Source organism: Sinohyriopsis cumingii, chromosome 12, assembly GCF_028554795.1.
Source record: "Sinohyriopsis cumingii isolate HCF-2022 chromosome 12, ASM2855479v2, whole genome shotgun sequence".
NCBI classification, from domain to species: domain Eukaryota; kingdom Metazoa; phylum Mollusca; class Bivalvia; order Unionida; family Unionidae; genus Sinohyriopsis; species Sinohyriopsis cumingii.
In genome coordinates, this window is record NC_142972.1 from 113,098,737 (window position 1) to 113,117,865 (window position 19,129).

The 19,129-nt window shown below is 33.5% G+C and overlaps 1 protein-coding gene across 10 annotated transcripts in view; it reads right to left on the reverse strand.

Moving 5' to 3' along the window:
• LOC149787273 (FH1/FH2 domain-containing protein 3-like) overlaps nucleotides 1–19,129 on the reverse strand; it is a 411,067-nt gene that overhangs the window by 35,186 nt on the left and 356,752 nt on the right. For all 10 annotated transcript variants that reach the window (XM_089977788.1, XM_089977786.1, XM_089977784.1 and 7 more), the window contains 2 exons: nucleotides 3,748–3,903; nucleotides 1,252–1,437 (listed from right to left, as the gene is read on the reverse strand). In XM_089977788.1, the coding sequence (XP_089833914.1) occupies nucleotides 1,252–1,437; nucleotides 3,748–3,903 (342 nt within the window). The remainder of the gene's footprint in view (nucleotides 1–1,251; nucleotides 1,438–3,747; nucleotides 3,904–19,129) is intronic.

Sequence of the window (19,129 nt, forward strand, 5' to 3'; positions counted from 1 at the left end):
ATATCATTGTGATATATCAAGCATGTTAGCAAATCATACTATTTCAAGCTATTAGTATTCAGTACATTCAGGATTGGAATTCATCTGGAACACTACTGGAATTTATTTGAAATACTTTATACTTTTGAACCTGTGATAGAACTTTTAGGACTATCAGGGGTTTAATTCACAATACAGTTCTTTTTAAATTTTTGCTTTTTATTTTGTGGATATAGATTAGTTTTTTAATTTGACTAACCTTATTGGTTTTTGTTCTTTTCTGTTACTAAGTTTAAGATCATAGAGTTATAACAGAATGTAAAGGGTTAAGAATTCCAATGTGGTCAAAACATGGTCCAAGTACCCTAATCTGGACACTGTAAGGAACAAAAACAGGTTGTTTTAAGGAGGTGGTCAGAACAGAGCTTTACTGATACCAAAGTATGTAACCAATCTGCAAAAGGAAATAGGATACAGAATGGCCGGATTTGACAAATTCCAGCGTTCATTCTTTTTGTTCTCTCATTATAACACCACCCCCACCAACCTTACTGTACTACTTACTAGCATGTTTTGTACAAGGGATCTGTCATTTCTCACTCTATTTAAATAATAAAACACACTGGTTGAAATAAATAAAGCATTTCAGAATTTACAGGTAATAAATATCATCTGTGAGTTATTTAGTCCCTGACAAAGAGATATAATGTGATTTGAAGAACAGTTGTAGATTTCTATTAAAACAGCATTTTCTCCTGAAGCCAATTTTAAAATATTAAAATTGTTTTCTTGATTGCTCAAAACTATAAAAACCACTGTCTTACCATCAAATTCCGCACAGGTCACATTTACGGTTCTAATGGAAAGAGTTATCAACTGGGAGTACTCCAATAGCAGCCACTCAATGCTGGTGTTTTAAGAACAAAAATCTTGATGGAAATTTATAAACTATTCTAGAAGCTCACAGAGTGCTTTTTCAGACAAGTTACATCATCATTTATTTTAACAGGGATATCTCTGGTACATAATCTTTTAATTCCAATACATACAACTCAAGCTCAAAATGAAGAAATTTTGACATTAACTGGAAGAGTGTTAGATGAAAAAACATTTATGATTCCCATAACTGAGTCCCTCATCATACCTGACTTGTTTTTCCTGAGGCCAGGTTTCATGATGAAAAAGTTTCAATTAGATGGGACCTGAACTCCTAATCAATTACAGTTATACCTGTCTTCTAATGGAATGCTTAAATGTATACTGGCTACTCACAGACTCTATTGTTTCATAGTCAAGTTTGAAGAGCCAGAGAGACAATCTGGCCTGCAGCTCACTGATTGAGGATAGTGTTAGGAGGAACTGTTCAGCTGTCCCAAGTGGGATGTCTGGGTTCTCCATCTGTGCCTCTAAAATCTTTGCTTTCTCCTCCTCTGTTGGAATCATTGTTTGCAGGATTTTCTAAAAGAGGCAAATAAAGTTTATTTAATGTGAGTAATGGTGAACAGGATTTTATACGAGTTCAGACAAGACTCATTTTATCATACCAATCTTTGCATTCAGCATTTTATACGAGTTCAGACTCATTTTATCACACCAATCTCTGCATTCAGCATTTTATACGAGTTCAGACAGACTCATTGCATCATACCAATCTCTGTATTCAGCACTTTATGCGAGTTCAGACAGACTCATTTTATCACACCAATCTCTGCATTCAGCACTTTATGCGAGTTCAGACAGACTCATTTTATCATACCAATCTCTGTATTCAGCACTTTATGCGAGTTCAGACAGACTCATTTTATCACACCAATCTCTGCATTCAGCATTTTATACGAGTTCAGACAGACTCATTGCATCATACCAATCTCTGTATTCAGCACTTTATGCGAGTTCAGACAGACTCATTTTATCACACCAATCTCTGCATTCAGCACTTTATGCGAGTTCAGACAGACTCATTTTATCATACCAATCTCTGTATTCAGCACTTTATGCGAGTTCAGACAGACTCATTTTATCACACCAATCTCTGCATTCAGCATTTTATACGAGTTCAGAAAGACTCATTTTATCACACCAATCTCTGCATTCAGCACTTTATGCGAGTTCAGACAGACTCATTTTATCATACCAATCTCTGCATTCAGCATTTTATACAAGTTCAGACAGACTCATTTTATCATACCAATCTCTGCATTCAGCATTTTATACAAGTTCAGAAAGACTCATTTTATCAGACCAATCTCTGCATTCAGCATTTTATACGAGCTCAGACTCATTTTATCAAACCAATCTCTGCATTCAGCATTTTATACGAGCTCAGACTCATTTTATCATACCAATCTCTGCATTCAGCATTTTATACAAATTCAGACTCATTTTATCATACCAATCTCTGCATTCAGCATTTGATACAAGTTCAGACTCATTTTATCATACCAATCTCTGCAATCAGCATTTTATAGAAGTTCAGACTCATTTTATCATACCAATCTCTGCATTCAGCATTTTATACAAGTTCAGACTCATTTTATCATACCAATCTCTGCATTCAGCATTTTATACAAGTTCAGACTTATTTTATCATACCAATCTCTGCATTCAGCATTTTATACAAGTTCAGACTCATTTTATCATACCAATCTCTGCATTCAGCACTTTATGCAAGTTCAGACAGACTCATTGTATCATACCAGTATCTGCATTCAGCATTTTATATGGGTTCAGAAAGACTCATTTTATCATACCAATCTCTGCATTCAGCATTTTATACAAGCTCAGGCAGACTCATTTTATCATACCAATCTCTGCATTCAGCATTTTATACAAGTTCAGACTCATTTTATCATACCAATCTCTGCATTCAGCACTTTATGCGAATTCAGACAGACTCATTGTATCATACCAGTCTCTGCATTCAGCATTTTATATGGGTTCAGAAAGACTCATTTTATCATACCAATCTCTGCATTCAGCATTTTATACAAGCTCAGACTCATTTTATCATACCAATCTCTGCATTCAGCATTTTATACAAGCTCAGGCAGACTCATTTTATCAGACCAATCTCTGTATTCAGCATTTTATGCGAGTTCAGACAGACTCATTGCATCATACCAATCTCTGCATTCAGCATTCTATGCGAGTTGAGACAGACTCATTTTATCATATCAATCTCTGCATTCAGCATTTTATACGGGTTCAGACAGACTCGTTTTATCATACCAATCTCTGCATTCAGCATTTTATGCGAGTTGAGACAGACTCATTTTATCATATCAATCTCTGCATTCAGCATTTTATACAAGTTCAGACAGACTCATTTTATCATACCAAATCTCTGCATTCAGCATTTTATACGAGTTCAGACAGACTCGTTTTATCATACCAATCTCTGCATTCAGCATTTTATACGGGTTCAGACAGACTCATTTTATCATACCAATCTCTGCATTCAGCATTTTATACGGGTTCAGACAGACTTAATTTATCATACAAATCTCTGTATTCAGCATTTTATACAGGTTCAGTCAGAGACTAAATTTATCATATCAATAAATGCAGAATTTTTTACGTGTTCAGCATTTAATGAATTCAAAGAATTATTTGAGAGAGGTAATGAAGTCAGCAAAGTTTTAACTCCTCATTAATTTGGTTGGACTAAATATTACCAGATAAATAATTTTAATCTATGTATAATTTCTATAAAAAGCATGACAAATATATGCATGATGATTTGTCAATAATTGACCATTTAGTCAATACCTCAATTCCTTCTTTGTTCATGATGGCGTTATCCATTTTGAGTATTGCAGCTTTTATGGTCCTCGGAGGCGGCAATACTGTCAGGCCAATATTGATCGCATTGGACCTCTTGGGGTCAAGGACACTGATTTGTTTCTTACCATGAGTCTGAGCTTGCTGTAGGATAAAAAATCAAACATTTCAAAGCAATGCATAACAAGTCCAATTCAAACCTTTATCTAAAATGTACAGAGACATGGGCCAACAATCAAACAGACCTATTCCCATACATGTCAGGCTTAAAAACTTGGAAACATTGTTAATTTATGCAAAACTAGCACCACCCCATGCCCCACCCTAGGTGCTGCTTCAAAAGCTTGAAAGTGCTGTATGCTATAACAGGCATGGACAACTTCCTTTATGGCACGGGCTGAGTAAGTGATTTTTTTAAGCCACCCCATAAATTAACAGATAAATCCAGGTCACTCTATCTGGCCCAAGGGTTGTATCTGATCCACGCTGGGATCTACTGACTACTCTGATTATTTCAAGGTTTTAAGTTTCTATCTCAAAGAGTGAAGGAAGACTTGTACAACATTATTTACATATGCCTGTCTGGGATGGCATGATCGTGTAATGACCACCTTACATTGAAAAGCATGGAGAAAAAAATACACAGATAAACTATTATCACTACATGTCAAACTAAAAACATGGGAAAGTATCTGAAAGTAACATGCAGCATAGATCTGGTTTGGTTGTTTTTGCAATTTAAATAAGATACTACGAAATAAAATCAAACTACAAACCTAATATTACACCAATGGAACAGTCATCTCAGTTGCTGTCAATCTGCTCTTACAGGAAATATATACAGTACATCTTTTAAAGCCAGTGGATCAACCAGATTTGGACATAAAACAAGTTAATTTGTCTGAGCAACAATCAATCATGTATTCCCATTCAAGATGTCATATTAGATAAACCACACTAAACTGATGGGCCATTGCTATGATACATAGTAAACCAGACTAAACTGTAGGGCCATTGCTATGATATACAGTAAACCAGACTTAAACTGTAGGGTCATTGCTATGATATACAGTAAACCAGAATAAATTGTAGGGCCATTGCTATGATATATAGCAAACCAGACTAAACTGTACGGTCACTGCATTTATATATAGTAAACCAGACTAAACTGTAGGGCCATTGCTATGATATACAGTAAACCATACTAAACTGTAGGGCCAATGCTATGATATACAGTAAACCAGACTAAAATGTAGGGCCATTGCTATGATATACAGTAAACCAGACTAAACTGTAGGGCCATTGCTATGATATACAGTAAACCATACTAAACTGTAGGGCCAATGCTATGATATACAGTAAACCAGACTAAAATGTAGGGCCATTGCTATGATATACAGTAAACCAGACTAAACTGTAGGGCCATTGCTATGATATACAGTAAACCATACTAAACTGTAGGACCATTGCTATGATATACAGTAAACCAGACTAAAATGTAGGGCCATTGCTATGATATACAGTAAACCATACTAAGCTGTAGGGCCAGTGCTATGATATACAGTAAACCAGACTAAAATGTAGGGCTATTGCTATGATATACAGTAAACCAGACTAAACTGTAGGGCCATTGCTATGATATACAGTAAACCATACTAAACTGTAGGACCATTGCTATGATATACAGTAAACCAGACTAAACTGTAGGGCCATTGCTATGATATACAGTAAACCATACTAAACTGTAGGACCATTACTATGATATACAGTAAACCAGACTAAACTGTAGGGTCATTGCTATAATATACAGTATACAGAATAAATTAAACTACCATATTGATCTGTGTACAATAAACCGGTCTTAAAATCCACTTGTATCATGCAGTCACTTGTATTAAACAATCATTATTTCAAGATCCCTTGCTCAGATTTAGTGTAGGAATAAGCTTGTTTTAGGCAGTCACTTCTCTTGAAAGGCCAATTTGTTGTCATTTCCCAGAGGTGGCTGCTTAAGACCTTTTTTTTTTATAAAGCAAAACCAACTGCAAACAGCATAGACTTGTATCTACCATCATATTATGTGCCAGCAAACTTAGAGTCTATATTATCCATTTGAAAGTTGTTTTTTTTTAAAGCATAGGTCCTGACAACAGACCTGCCTACTTTGTTCACAGTTAAATGCATAATATATATTAATATAAATATGGAGTTTAGTTTTTTAAGACAAGAGGACCAAATAAATCATTCACTTCATTGACATTCAACAAACTGATAAATGCAAGAGCAGCTGTCCAAGAAATCTGGGTCTGGAGAATGCTTTAAATTTCTTCCAGTGATTACAAAAGCAGTGTTTCAAGGTTTGTATTTTTGTGTATCTCCATCCATATTCGAGTGGACATCATTTGTCCAATGTTTGAATACCTTTCTGCTTGGATGCATTCTATCACAGTTATGCCTGGATACATTCTATCAAAGTTGGTCATATTCTGTTGGGTGCTTTGTAAGATAAAGTTGTATGAATGGTTTTCTACAGTTAGTAATGGCACAGGTGAGCAGCACCATCTGTAACAAGAACAACTTCAAATAATGGGCATTTTCTGCCCTCTTGAATTTTTCTTTTATATGATGTACATTATATTTACAATGTTATGTTATTTCTGAGAGATTTTAGTTTACATGCCTGTTGCAATGGAAATGTCATGTTGAAAAGAGATAAACGAAATGAAACATTTCAAAAAATTTCATATCTATTCCTCATTGCAAGGCCAATCTGTCATTTTATACCATGAAGCTGTATTAGGCTTTATTTTGGAAGAAAAACAATGGATAAAAAATGGGCTTAATGAAGCCAGCAATAAATATTGCCAAATTAAAACCAAACATAACAAAAGTCATTTGAAAGGACCGAACAAGATTGTAAAGCTGGCTTCTGTCATGGTCATTTTAAGTTCTGTAGTGAAATACCCATGTTGGTATGACCATCCATTCATGTGGAATATAAACACGAGATAGAGCTGAAAAGGGATTCATTGCAAAATTAAATTTATTATCAAGATTGCATAAATAGTTAACATACAAGAATGTAAAAATGTCTGCTGCTATTTCAAGAATCAAAAAGCTATGAATATTCTTATTTGTTATATACCCAGCAGGTCAGGTTTGTTTAGGTATCACAAAATTCTTATAATCAAGCATAATGTCATTATATTTTATTTGCAAACTAACCAATATCTACTCATCTAAGTTACATCATCATATCTGTTAAAACTAGAACAGAAAAACAGCCCCTCAGAGTAGTAAAAAGCTCAACCAATCAGATGCAAGATCACTTCATTATTAGGCTTTGACCTTGCCCATTACTGAATTCATTTGAGATTTGACGATATGATCCCATATATCAGGTGTGGTCAATATCAGCCATTAACTATGGCTTCCAGCCAATCTGATGCAAGATGACCTAATCAATGTGTAAATTTCTTACTCATTATCAAACTCATACAAGATCTAATTAATTTAAGCACATGTTTCACATTTTTTTTACAAATTACTCTTGATATGCAGGTTATACAAACAACTAAAACTGTAATGGAATAAAATGCAGGGTAATATTTAGTTCTAGTGGAAAATTACAAGTCAGCATTTTGAGAAAAATTCAGATTTGAAAAATTAAATTAATATACAAGGTAGCTTGTACAGTAATAGAATACTTTAAGACTGGAGAAATTCTCGAGAATGTCCATTTTCAGGAAAGTGGACAATCAGTTTATGATTGGCAATTATTGCTTGGACCATACTCATTTTTGTTGCCAAAAATAATTGCTTGGACCATACTCATTTTTGTTGCCAAAAATAAAGGAAAAATAGAAATTTCTGTAACAAAAAAACGCAATTAATACAATTATAGGACATAATATTTAATATCTTTCCAATGCTGTAAAGAAAAACATACATCAAAGAACCAAAACAAAGCTGACTTCTGCTGAACTGTATAAATATTTATTACATCCCCATTTTAGTCTTACAAGCCTGATCTGATTGGTGTTCAATACAGCTGTTCATTACATATTACCATATCACACAGAGATTCAAACTACTTAGTTGTCTTCTTTGACATCCACTCATATTTTTAGACACAGTGAATTAACTTTCACAAATTCCAATTCTTTTTGAACTTCATTCACGTTGTAAATCTACAAATATTTAGAAGACATAAATGATCGGGCATGTAATAAATACAAAACCAGCATTTGTTTTGTTCTGAATCAAAGTAATGGACTTGACTGATGGCTGATGATTAAGTCTCTGTGGCCTCACCGTATCCCAGCAGTGGTCAAACTCATTCTTTCTTCATTCTGCTGTCTCAGAACAAAATACAAATGCTGTTTGTTTTTTGTACAGATCAGACTTGGATAAGTTGTAATCAAACAGAGAAAATGTGCATTTTTTTAGGTATTCAAGATATTTCAATATATTCAAAATATGTAAAGTTACACACTGATAGATTTGTAGATATTCAAAGTGTCCAGTTACACGGTGACAGCTTTTTAGATATTCAAAACATGTCAGTTTACACAGAACTGAACAGAAAGCTGGCATAGCCAAAGTTTCAAAATATCTATTTTATAAGAATTCCATGAAAATTTGGTAAACTTTTTACAGGAACCTGAATTTTGTTTGATAATACTTACTCAATCATAATATCTTAGGAATACTACTATTAGCTCATAATTCCAGCTATCCTGTGCTAAAATATTTAGTTATGGAAACCAAATATTGTCTACTTACGTAGGTGGCAATCAGATGGAATGATCTCCCTTTGCTACAGGGATTGGTCCCAAATCCTGTGTGTCCTTCAGTTACTAGCGAAGCAGAATGAACACAGAGTAAGACATAAATGCAGGGAAGCTGAGACAGTATATCCATATTATGATCAGCCAAGCATTATCGAGGAAAATGGTTTCTACTTAAAATGTTATTCAATCAGAATACCTTTGGAAAATAGGTAAGAGTTTGAGTGAGTTGCATCTCCTTATCCCCCAGAGACCATCTCTGGTTTTTAAAGTATGTGAGTCTACTTCTAAATTGAATGACCCGGCTAAAATGTAGACTCCATATGCTTGGATATATCACTGGGGAGAAGAGGATTTTTTCCCCCAACAAATCTTATTCAAATCATATTGCCACATCTATAAGAAGCTGCCAGCTGACTTGGTAAGGTAGTCTGTTGCACTGCAGCCATAGGTCCCACTCAATCTAAACCTTTGGACATGAAAGATCTTTGAGGTAGAAACTATAAAATGTTGACTCTGACCTCAACCCATAGCTTGTATGATCTAGACTCCAGGACAGTTGCAATCAAATGTAACACTTACCTCACAAGCTGAAATGCATAATAGCTTCATTTTGTCTTGGGTTAATGCTCTGTATGCAGAACAAATAAATCATCTTTTACAGGATAATAAAGCCCAATATGAGATTTCAACCTTTTTTTATATTGGTATTTAAGACATGGGACATGTAGATAAGCATCTTGCAGATCTACACTGATTGCAAAGTCTCTCTTCTAGATGGAATTTAAAGCCTGCCTTGGTGTTTCCATTTTGAACCATGGTGCCTGTATGAAACAACTGACAGAGTTCTTGCTACAACTGGTTAACGAGTGCCACTGACTTTTAAAACCAAGAACAGTCTTGAGCAAAGGTAACAGCCAGATTGATTTTGTGTTTTGAATAATCTCTACCATTCTTTTCTGGAGAAGACTGTTTATTTCTTGCTCTAGGACATCTCCCTTGAATGGGTCTTTCAGGATGTTTGTAACTGACCTTGGACAATAGAGTAGCACTGGATGTCACACGAAGGCCTTTTACAATGACTTGCCAACATGGCAAATTCTTTCCCGTTGAACAGCAAAGAGACCCCCCCACTAGGTAAGAATGTTGTAATTTCTTTTTGGCAGGAGGCAGTCATGGAAGAAACAGAGACAAAAATGATCAAGTGCTTATTGGCACTCTAATGGATATAATGATAAGAATGCCAGAGTTCTGACATTTGGGCAGCATACTGGAAAAAGACGTTCCCTCCTCTCACATCAGATATGAATGGCTGTGTCTGATTGTGGTGGAAAAGTGCCATTTTATCCTCCTTAATGGTGTAAAATTCTTTATGCTGGGATAGGTTATGGGATACCTGATCCACAAAAGCCGTACCTACTTGCATCGTATCAAGACAGAAGCTGCATTGGACTGCCAAGTTCTTGATATGGCTCAAAGAAGATGGCCTTTGAGACACCATCCTTATAGGCACCATCAAAAATAGTTTGACTAGTTGTGTGTGTGTGTGTGTTTGGTTTTTAAAGTAGCTTTAACAATTTTTCAGTCTTATCACTACGACGGCTGCAGTGTGGCAGTTTATTGTGATGTCTAGCAATGAGGCATCATGCCGTAGACATGTAGCATGATGGCCCACCCAGTCACATTATCCTGACACCAGGCCAACCAGTCCTAACACTAACCTCTCATTGCTGAGCACCTAGTAAGGTAGCTGTTAGTACCATTTTTTAAAATAAATCTTTGGTAGGACTCGGCCGGGATTCAAACCCACACCCTCCCACATCCATTCAAATAGTTGCTGCAGTTACTGTTGCTGAAAGGGATCTCCTGATTTGCATTTAGTTCAGTCCATATTCTAGACTTAGCAGGCAGAAATAGAGTAGACATTTGCAATGTATATTTAGTTTGCATTGTTTGTTAGGTTTTTTCAAATATTAAGTAAAAGGCATCTAACTTGTATATCTACAACAAAGCTGTAATTCTACAATAAACAGAAAATACTTGTCTCATATTGGAAAGAACATGAAATAGTTGGAAATAAAGATACAGCATCCTCTTCCCACTTCCTCTAGTTCAATATCAGAAACTCTAGATGAGGTTTTGTGAGGTCTTTCAACCAAAAGAGGTTGTCTTACTCAGCATGAGTGGAAACAGTAACTCAAATAAACATGGGATTTGGTTGTTGTTGTTGTTGTTGTAGGGTTTAATGCCATGTTTCAGCACACGATAGGCTATACATGGCGCCCAGTATTAATGGTGGAGGAAGAACCCAGGAAAACCCCGGAAAGAACCACTGACCCACGAGGCACTTATTTCTAAATCAATAGAAGACCTTTCTAACTGCCATCTATGTTTGCGGACAATTTTCAGTTTAGTGCCCTTAACAAAACATTTTAGCCTGTGAGGGCTGGATTTGCAAGGTAGTGTTAATACTCCTAAAATATTACGATCAGGTAACAAAGATGAATGAATTAAAGCATCAATTTCATCCATGTCCTTGTCATGATTTATTTAGAAGCTATTTTACTACCAGCCACATATGGTTGACCTGTATGCCCAAAAAATGGTATGTGTAGATTTTGTTAACAGAATATGGGTAAACTAATGTAATCTCTAGATATGTGTATACAGAATATGGATAGATTAATCTTATCTCTAGATATGTGTATAATTTGTATATAGAATATGAGTAAACTAATCTAATCTCTAGGTATGTGTATACAGAATATGGATAAATGAATCTAATCTCTAGGTATGCATATAATTTGTATACAAAATATGGGTAAAGTAATCTAATCTCTAGGTAAGTGTATACAGAATACGGATAAATTAATCTAATCTCTAGGTATGTTTTTAATTTTTATACAGAATATGGGTAAACTAATCTATCTCTAGGTATGTGTATAATTTGTATACAGAATATAGGCAAACTAATCTAACCTCTATGTAATTTTTACACAGAATATTGGTAAACTAATATAATCTCTGGGTATATTTGGTAAGGATACCTGAGGAGAGAATATATCAATCATCAATTCAACACTAATAAACTTTTCTTGCATGCCGTAAATCAGGTGAAACTGAATAAAGCATGCTATCAAACACATCTCGATTATCTGAAAACAAGTCTGTAAATTATCATAAAGGGACACACTGATGGATGTAAGAACAAAGGCATTCATGTGAAGGAAACAAAAGATGGCCATGACATGCTAAAACTGACTGACTGTAGGACAACATTTATTTTGCGACTGTGACCATTGCTTTTTATTTCCCACATCTTTTTGTGACAATATCTGCCTAAAACCAGTCTAAAATAAAATAACAAAAATAGCAAAAGAAGTGCTAGTTTGGAAGATTGTATGCTCTTAATATCTGGAACAGAGTCTGTCTATAACATGTTCATATGTGGTGTGTGAATATGTTTAAAAAGACTGATGAAAAATCTTGCTGTATTTAAAGTACTGGTAAAGTCATCAGAAAACTATACAATGAATTTAGTCTCCTATACAAGAATCATTAGCAACGTTGCAGGTCAAACTGACGTTAAGTCCTATTTTATTACAATGTTCAAATGATATTTAAGTGTTTTTTTACTGCAGTGTTCACTTTGCCAAACTTGAATATAAGGAGAGTAACAATGACTGAGATTATACCCTATGATATGAATAACAATAATAAATGATAAATCCCAGTAACAATGACCAAAGTAATAACCCCTAATATGAATAACAATAATAAATGATAAATCCCAGTAATAATGACCAAAGTAATAACCCCTAATATGAATAACAATAATAAATGATAAATCACAGTAACAATGACCAAAGTAATAACCCTTGATATGAATAACAATAATAAATGATAAATCCCAGTAATAATGACCAAAGTAATAACCCCTAATATGAATAACAATAATAAATGATAAATCACAGTAACAATGACCAAAGTAATAACCCTTGATATGAATAACAATAATAAATGATAAATCCCAGTAACAATGACCAAAGTAATAACCCCTAATATGAATAACAATAATAAATGATAAATCCCAGTAATAATGACCAAAGTAATAACCCCTCATATGAATAACAATAATAAATGATAAATCACAGTAACAATGACCAAAGTAATAACCCTTGATATGAATAACAATAATAAATGATAAATCCCAGTAACAATGACCAAAGTAATAACCCCTAATATGAATAACAATAATAAATGATAAATCCCAGTAATAATGACCAAAGTAATAACCCCTAATATGAATAACAATAATAAATGATAAATCACAGTAACAATGACCAAAGTAATAACCCTTGATATGAATAACAATAATAAATGATAAATCCCAGTAACAATGACCAAAGTAATAACCCCTAATATGAATAACAATAATAAATGATAAATCCCAGTAATAATGACCAAAGTAATAACCCCTAATATGAATAACAATAATAAATGATAAATCCCAGTAATAATGACCAAAGTAATAACCCCTAATATGAATAACAATAATAAATGATAAATCACAGTAACAATGACCAAAGTAATAACCCTTGATATGAATAACAATAATAAATGATAAATCCCAGTAACAATGACCAAAGTAATAACCCCAAATATGAATAACAATAATAAATGATAAATCCAAGTAACAATGACCAAAGTAATAACCCCTGATATGAATAACAATAATAAATGATAAATCCCAGTAATAATGACCAAAGTAATAACCCCTAATATGAATAACAATAATAAATGATAAATCCCAGTAACAATGACCAAAGTAATAACCCCAAATATGAATAACAATAATAAATGATAAATCCCAGTAACAATGACCAAAGTAATAACCCCTGATATGAATAACAATAATAAATGATAAATCCCAGTAACAGTGACCAAGGTAATATCATGATATGAATAACAATAACAAATAAATCCCAGTAACAATGACCAAAGTAATAACCCCTAATATGAATAACAATAATAAATGATAAATCACAGTAGCAATGACCAAAGTAATAACCCCTGATATGAATAACAATAATAAATGATAAATTCTAGTAACAATGACCAAAGTAATAAACCCTGATATGAATAACAATAATAAACGATAAATTCTAGTAACAATGACCAAGGTAATATCATGATATGAATAACAATAATAAACGATAAATTCTAGTAACAATGACCAAGGTAATATCATCATATGAATAACAATAATAAACAATAAATCCCAGTAACAATGACCAAGGTAATATCATGATATGAATAAGAAAAATAAATGATAAATCCCAGTAACAAGGGCCAAGGTAATATCATGATATGAATAACAATAATAAATGATAAATCCCAGTAACAAGGACCAAGGTAATATCATGATATGAAGAAGAAAAACAAATGCTAAATCCCAGTAACAAGGACCAAGGTAATATCATGATATGAATAACAATAATAAATGATAAATCCCAGTAACAATGACCAAGGTAATATCATGATATGAATAAGAAAAATAAATGATAAATCCCAGTAACAATGACCAAGGTAATATCATGATATGAATAACAATAATAAACAATAAATCCCAGTAACAATGACCAAGGTAATATCATGATATGAATAAGAAAAATAAATGATAAATCCCAGTAACAAGGGCCAAGGTAATATCATGATATGAATAACAATAATAAATGATAAATCCCAGTAACAAGGACCAAGGTAATATCATTATATGAAGAAGAAAAACAAATGATAAATCCCAGTAACAAGGACCAAGGTAATATCATGATATGAATAACAATAATAATTAAATCCCAGTAACAATGACCAAAGTAATAACCCCTAATATGAATAACAATAATAAATGATAAATCACAGTAGCAATGACCAAAGTAGTAACCCCTAATATGAATAACAATAATAAACGATAAATTCTAGTAACAATGACCAAAGTAATAACCCCTGATATGAATAACAATAATAAATGATAAATCACAGTAACAATGACCACAGTAATAACCCCTGATATGAATAACAATAATAAACGATAAATCCCAGTAACTATGACCAAGGAAATATCATGATATGAATAACAATAATAAATGATAAATCCCAGTAACAAGGACCAAGGAAAAAACCTCTGATATGCAAATTAACAATAATATTTGAAGAAAAAAACTAACCACAACTGAGATAATATATACTAAAATGTATATTAACAATAAAGATTATTTAAGGATAAACGGAAAGTCATGCACAATTGTGATTTAATATGATCACTGTCACATAAATTGTTGCTGCTTTGACGAATGGAAAGAGCATGATGCAAAATGGTGGGAATGCATGCTACTTTGTCATCAAAATAATAACACTCCTTGTTTCAAATGAAGACAGATTAGAATACTGATGGGTAGAATGTGTTTTGTCATTTGCACAGCATATTTTGTCATGATCACTTGAATAGAACTGACCAAACAGAATTACAAGTAATCTACCTCATTTTACAGTGTAAGGATTACTTCCTGAGATGATCCAATGTCTTTGGTTGCTACAGAACTACACCATGATGCAAATGCTGATGTGTAGTTATAGCCAAGGTTGCATTTACCTTCAAAATGACTGCATTTGAAATCATGATATAAAACTTAACTTTAACCTTTTGACCATGAACCTCTAAGTGTAACCAAGGTCACCCAAATATTCATTTGTGAATTCTGCTTACCACTCAGTTATTTAAGTCAGATCTGTGATTTAAAATTTCCAAATACCTTTAGCAGTTAAATTAACACCAGATATTTGAAGAATGACAGAAGGATGAATTTTGAGACCAAAACATCTTTGCAACACTTGCATTATATCTGCAATTAGTGGATAAAGAAACATAACTGTTTTAAAATTTCTCAGGATTTTTTTTTTGGCTCAATTTATTTTTTATGAACCAGTGAAACACAGCAAAAACTGCTAAATCTTCCTAAGCATGAGTAACAATTTGATGCCATTTTAATTTCTGGTCAATTCTTCTTAGTCTTTATATGTATGAATGAAATGGATATAGTCATGACAAGGAAATGTAGCACTTCATAACTGGCAAGTAAATTTGTAACTGGCATGAGCAAAGTCAATCATGAACTCTATGCAGGAAAAGAAAAACATAACAGCACTTTATAATTGGTATGTAAATATGTAACTGCATGAGCAAAGTCAACCATGACCTCTATGCAACTCTTTTCCAAAACTATATTTAGATCTATCAATAACATTAATTATAATTAGTGAAAATGCAATATACAATTTTTACATAGATACATTCGACAGGTACAGATATATTTTGAATAAGTAATGTAGCCTAGCAAAACTAAAGTTTTGTTGGTGTACTTTCAGGGCGAATATAAAGAAGCATTAGATGTTTAAATTTTCATCACAATTTCCCTAAACACAAATAACGAGAGCAAATTTGCTGAAAAAATTATTTAAACTACTCAAAAAGTCAATATAAAAAGTCCATTACACACAAATACATTATTGTATAATTCAGAAATCTACAAAATGCAAAACTTGTACTGCCAGCAGTTGAAAGAAAAAAATTGAGCAAAGAGGTCAGAGAATGACTACGATAATGAGCCGGATGATTACATATTCATATATTGAGTACATGGGTTAATTAACCATTAGGGCCTGTTACAAACAGCTCTATGCCATTTCTTACCATATCCTGTTAAGACGACGATTGAAACATGCATGTTAGATTCCATCAGCAGCCATGTACAAGTGCATGAAATAGAAGAACAAGACAACATATTACATGTAAAAGCTTCCAGCATCTGACAGAAAACTTGATATTACAACCATCAGTAGCATATTTATGTAACAATGGAACCTCCTACAACATGGAGTCTGCTCCAAGATACTGTGAGATCAGTATGGTCCAAAATCATGGTTTGCAACCAGATGAGAAAGAAAGTGAGAACATTTTAAACACTGTTACATAACTAATCCAAATATGGATATGAACTTTAAGGATGCATGTACTTGCAGTCATACACAAGTCAGCATATTTAACAAATAGTTCTGCACCATAATACCAGCCTCCAAGTCAAATTTAAAAACATTTGTATACGACACTGGGTCTCAAAAAGACAGCAACAAACTATTGGGATTTTAAAGGGGATATACAATTATGTACCATGAAAGTACCATAATTAGTGACCCTGTTCATTGACCCTGAAATCGTAATAATCTGTATGAATATACTAATCAACAAAGTTCATAACCGATATTTCTGTGCAGAAATCACTTTTCTTTTTTCAGTCTAACTAACCTTAACCTTAGACCCTCAGATCAACATGTTTCTTCCTTACCATCCACAAAGTTTGGTCCAGTATGTAATTGGGTACTCAGGCACCATGCAGAAAGCATTTATATTCTTTCAGGTAGGATTCTGGACCCAAGCTCATATGGATCAGTAATTCTAGCCATGTGGCTAGATCAAGGTGAATTGACACATGAGTAACATTTTAATATTCATGCATCATTTTTTCCAAAATAAAAGTTGCTGCTATACTGAACAACCATTTTTAAGGGTCTATTTAAAAAGTAACCTGGTAAGTAGCACACCATTTTGAGTCTTTTTACTTTGCATAATGTTAATTCGTTTCACAATCATGGTAACTTTAGCCTTTATAATGCTTAATAACACAACTTCATTTACTGATCTTGTTTAAAAATCAATGTATAAATACTGCAATGCCTTCCTTGTAATGCAAGATCTACCAGATTTTACAACTTTGCAGGAAATGCTGATGCACTGATCTGAACTTTAAAGTCCTGCAATATCAGTAAAAAAAGCAACAGACCTATAAAGCAAAGGTAACCTCAGCGCTAAAAAAACAAACAATTTGGGATGGTTTATTGCTAAGGAAATGGGAGTTATGTGCCTTTCCCAAGGACACAAATATGGCTGCCAACCCATGACCCTCTGCAGATGCTGAATTTATTGTGAAATATTTTCAATCCAACAGGTACATTACCAACCAAGTAATACTACTGCATGAGCACTAAGGACAAATGGAAAAATGGCACAGGATCTTTAAGTCAATAAGCACTGGAAATTCCTATATTTGTGTCAATAAGCACTGGAAATTCCTGCAACTGTCAGTAAATTACTGCATATGTCAGTTAACAAGCACTGGAAGTTCCTGCATCTGACAGTTAACATGTACTAGAAATTCATGCATCTGTCAGTTAACATGTACTAGAAATTCCTGCATCTGTCAGTCAATAAGCACTGGAAGTTCCTGCATCTGTCAGTTAACATGTACTGGAAATTCCTGCATCTGTCAGTCAATAAGCACTGGAAGCTCCTGCATCTAACAGTCAATAAGCACTGGAAATTCCTGCTTCTGTCAGTTAACATGTACTTGAAATTCCTGCATCTGTTAGTCAATAAGCACTGGAAGTTCCTGCATCTGTCAGTTAACATGTACTGGAAATTCCTGCATCTGTCAGTCAATAAGCACTGAAGGTTCCTGCATCTAACAGTTAACATGTATTGGAAATTCCTGCTTCTGTAAGTTAACATGTACTTGAAATTCCTGCATCTGTCTGTCAATAAGCACTGACATTCCTGCATCTGTCAGTCAATAAGCACTGGAGATTCCTGCAAGTCAGTTAACTTGTCCTGGAAATTGCTGTATCTAATTGTTGTTGACATCTTAAGTATAGTTTATTATAATGATGTAAAATCTGGCAATTCTAATGTGATGAGAAAGAGAACGTCATGTGGCACATTTCAAGTTCTCTTTAGGTCAACATTTTTTAAGAAGAAAATAATGAAATCCATTTTAGGTAGAGATCAGAATTCATATACAATTGTTGAAAACGAAATATCCAGCTCTAAGCTTTTTTGATTCACTGTCATTTAATTCTTCCTGGATTCAAATTTGAATAATGTTATAATTACGCTATATTTGTTTGTGCATAAATAACACCCAACTGCAAACAAGAGGACAAAATGGGCATCATATCACTCACCCGCTTGATATAACTTATGACTTGATCACTACATTAACAAAAATGGGTATTCCAAGTCAGGTTTATAATGTGTTATGTAAATCTAATCTGCATTGTTGTTTTTTTTTGGTTTTTTTAAATTTAAATTATATGCTACTGTAATGTAACATTGTATATTGGATTTAACCTTGTCCAAAATCAAGCTCAACCTGACCTGAATCATTGATTTTTTTTTAAAATTCTGTAAACAACTAATACACAGCTAAAATATTCTCTATATGTATTGGTTTAGAATTATTATCATTATTATTAAAAGAATTAAACATGGTTATTTAGGTTTTGGTCAAGATTTCTAGGATTCGCCTGGATTACCTGACATAATCCATGTCATTTTTTACAATTTTAGTAAAAGACTTTCTAATTTTAACCCTTTACCTTTAGTGTATGGCTTTATAGCCCTGCGATACACATGTAGCAAAGTTACCCAGTGCAGTTCACCTGTTACCTATTCAATTCCATACACTGTT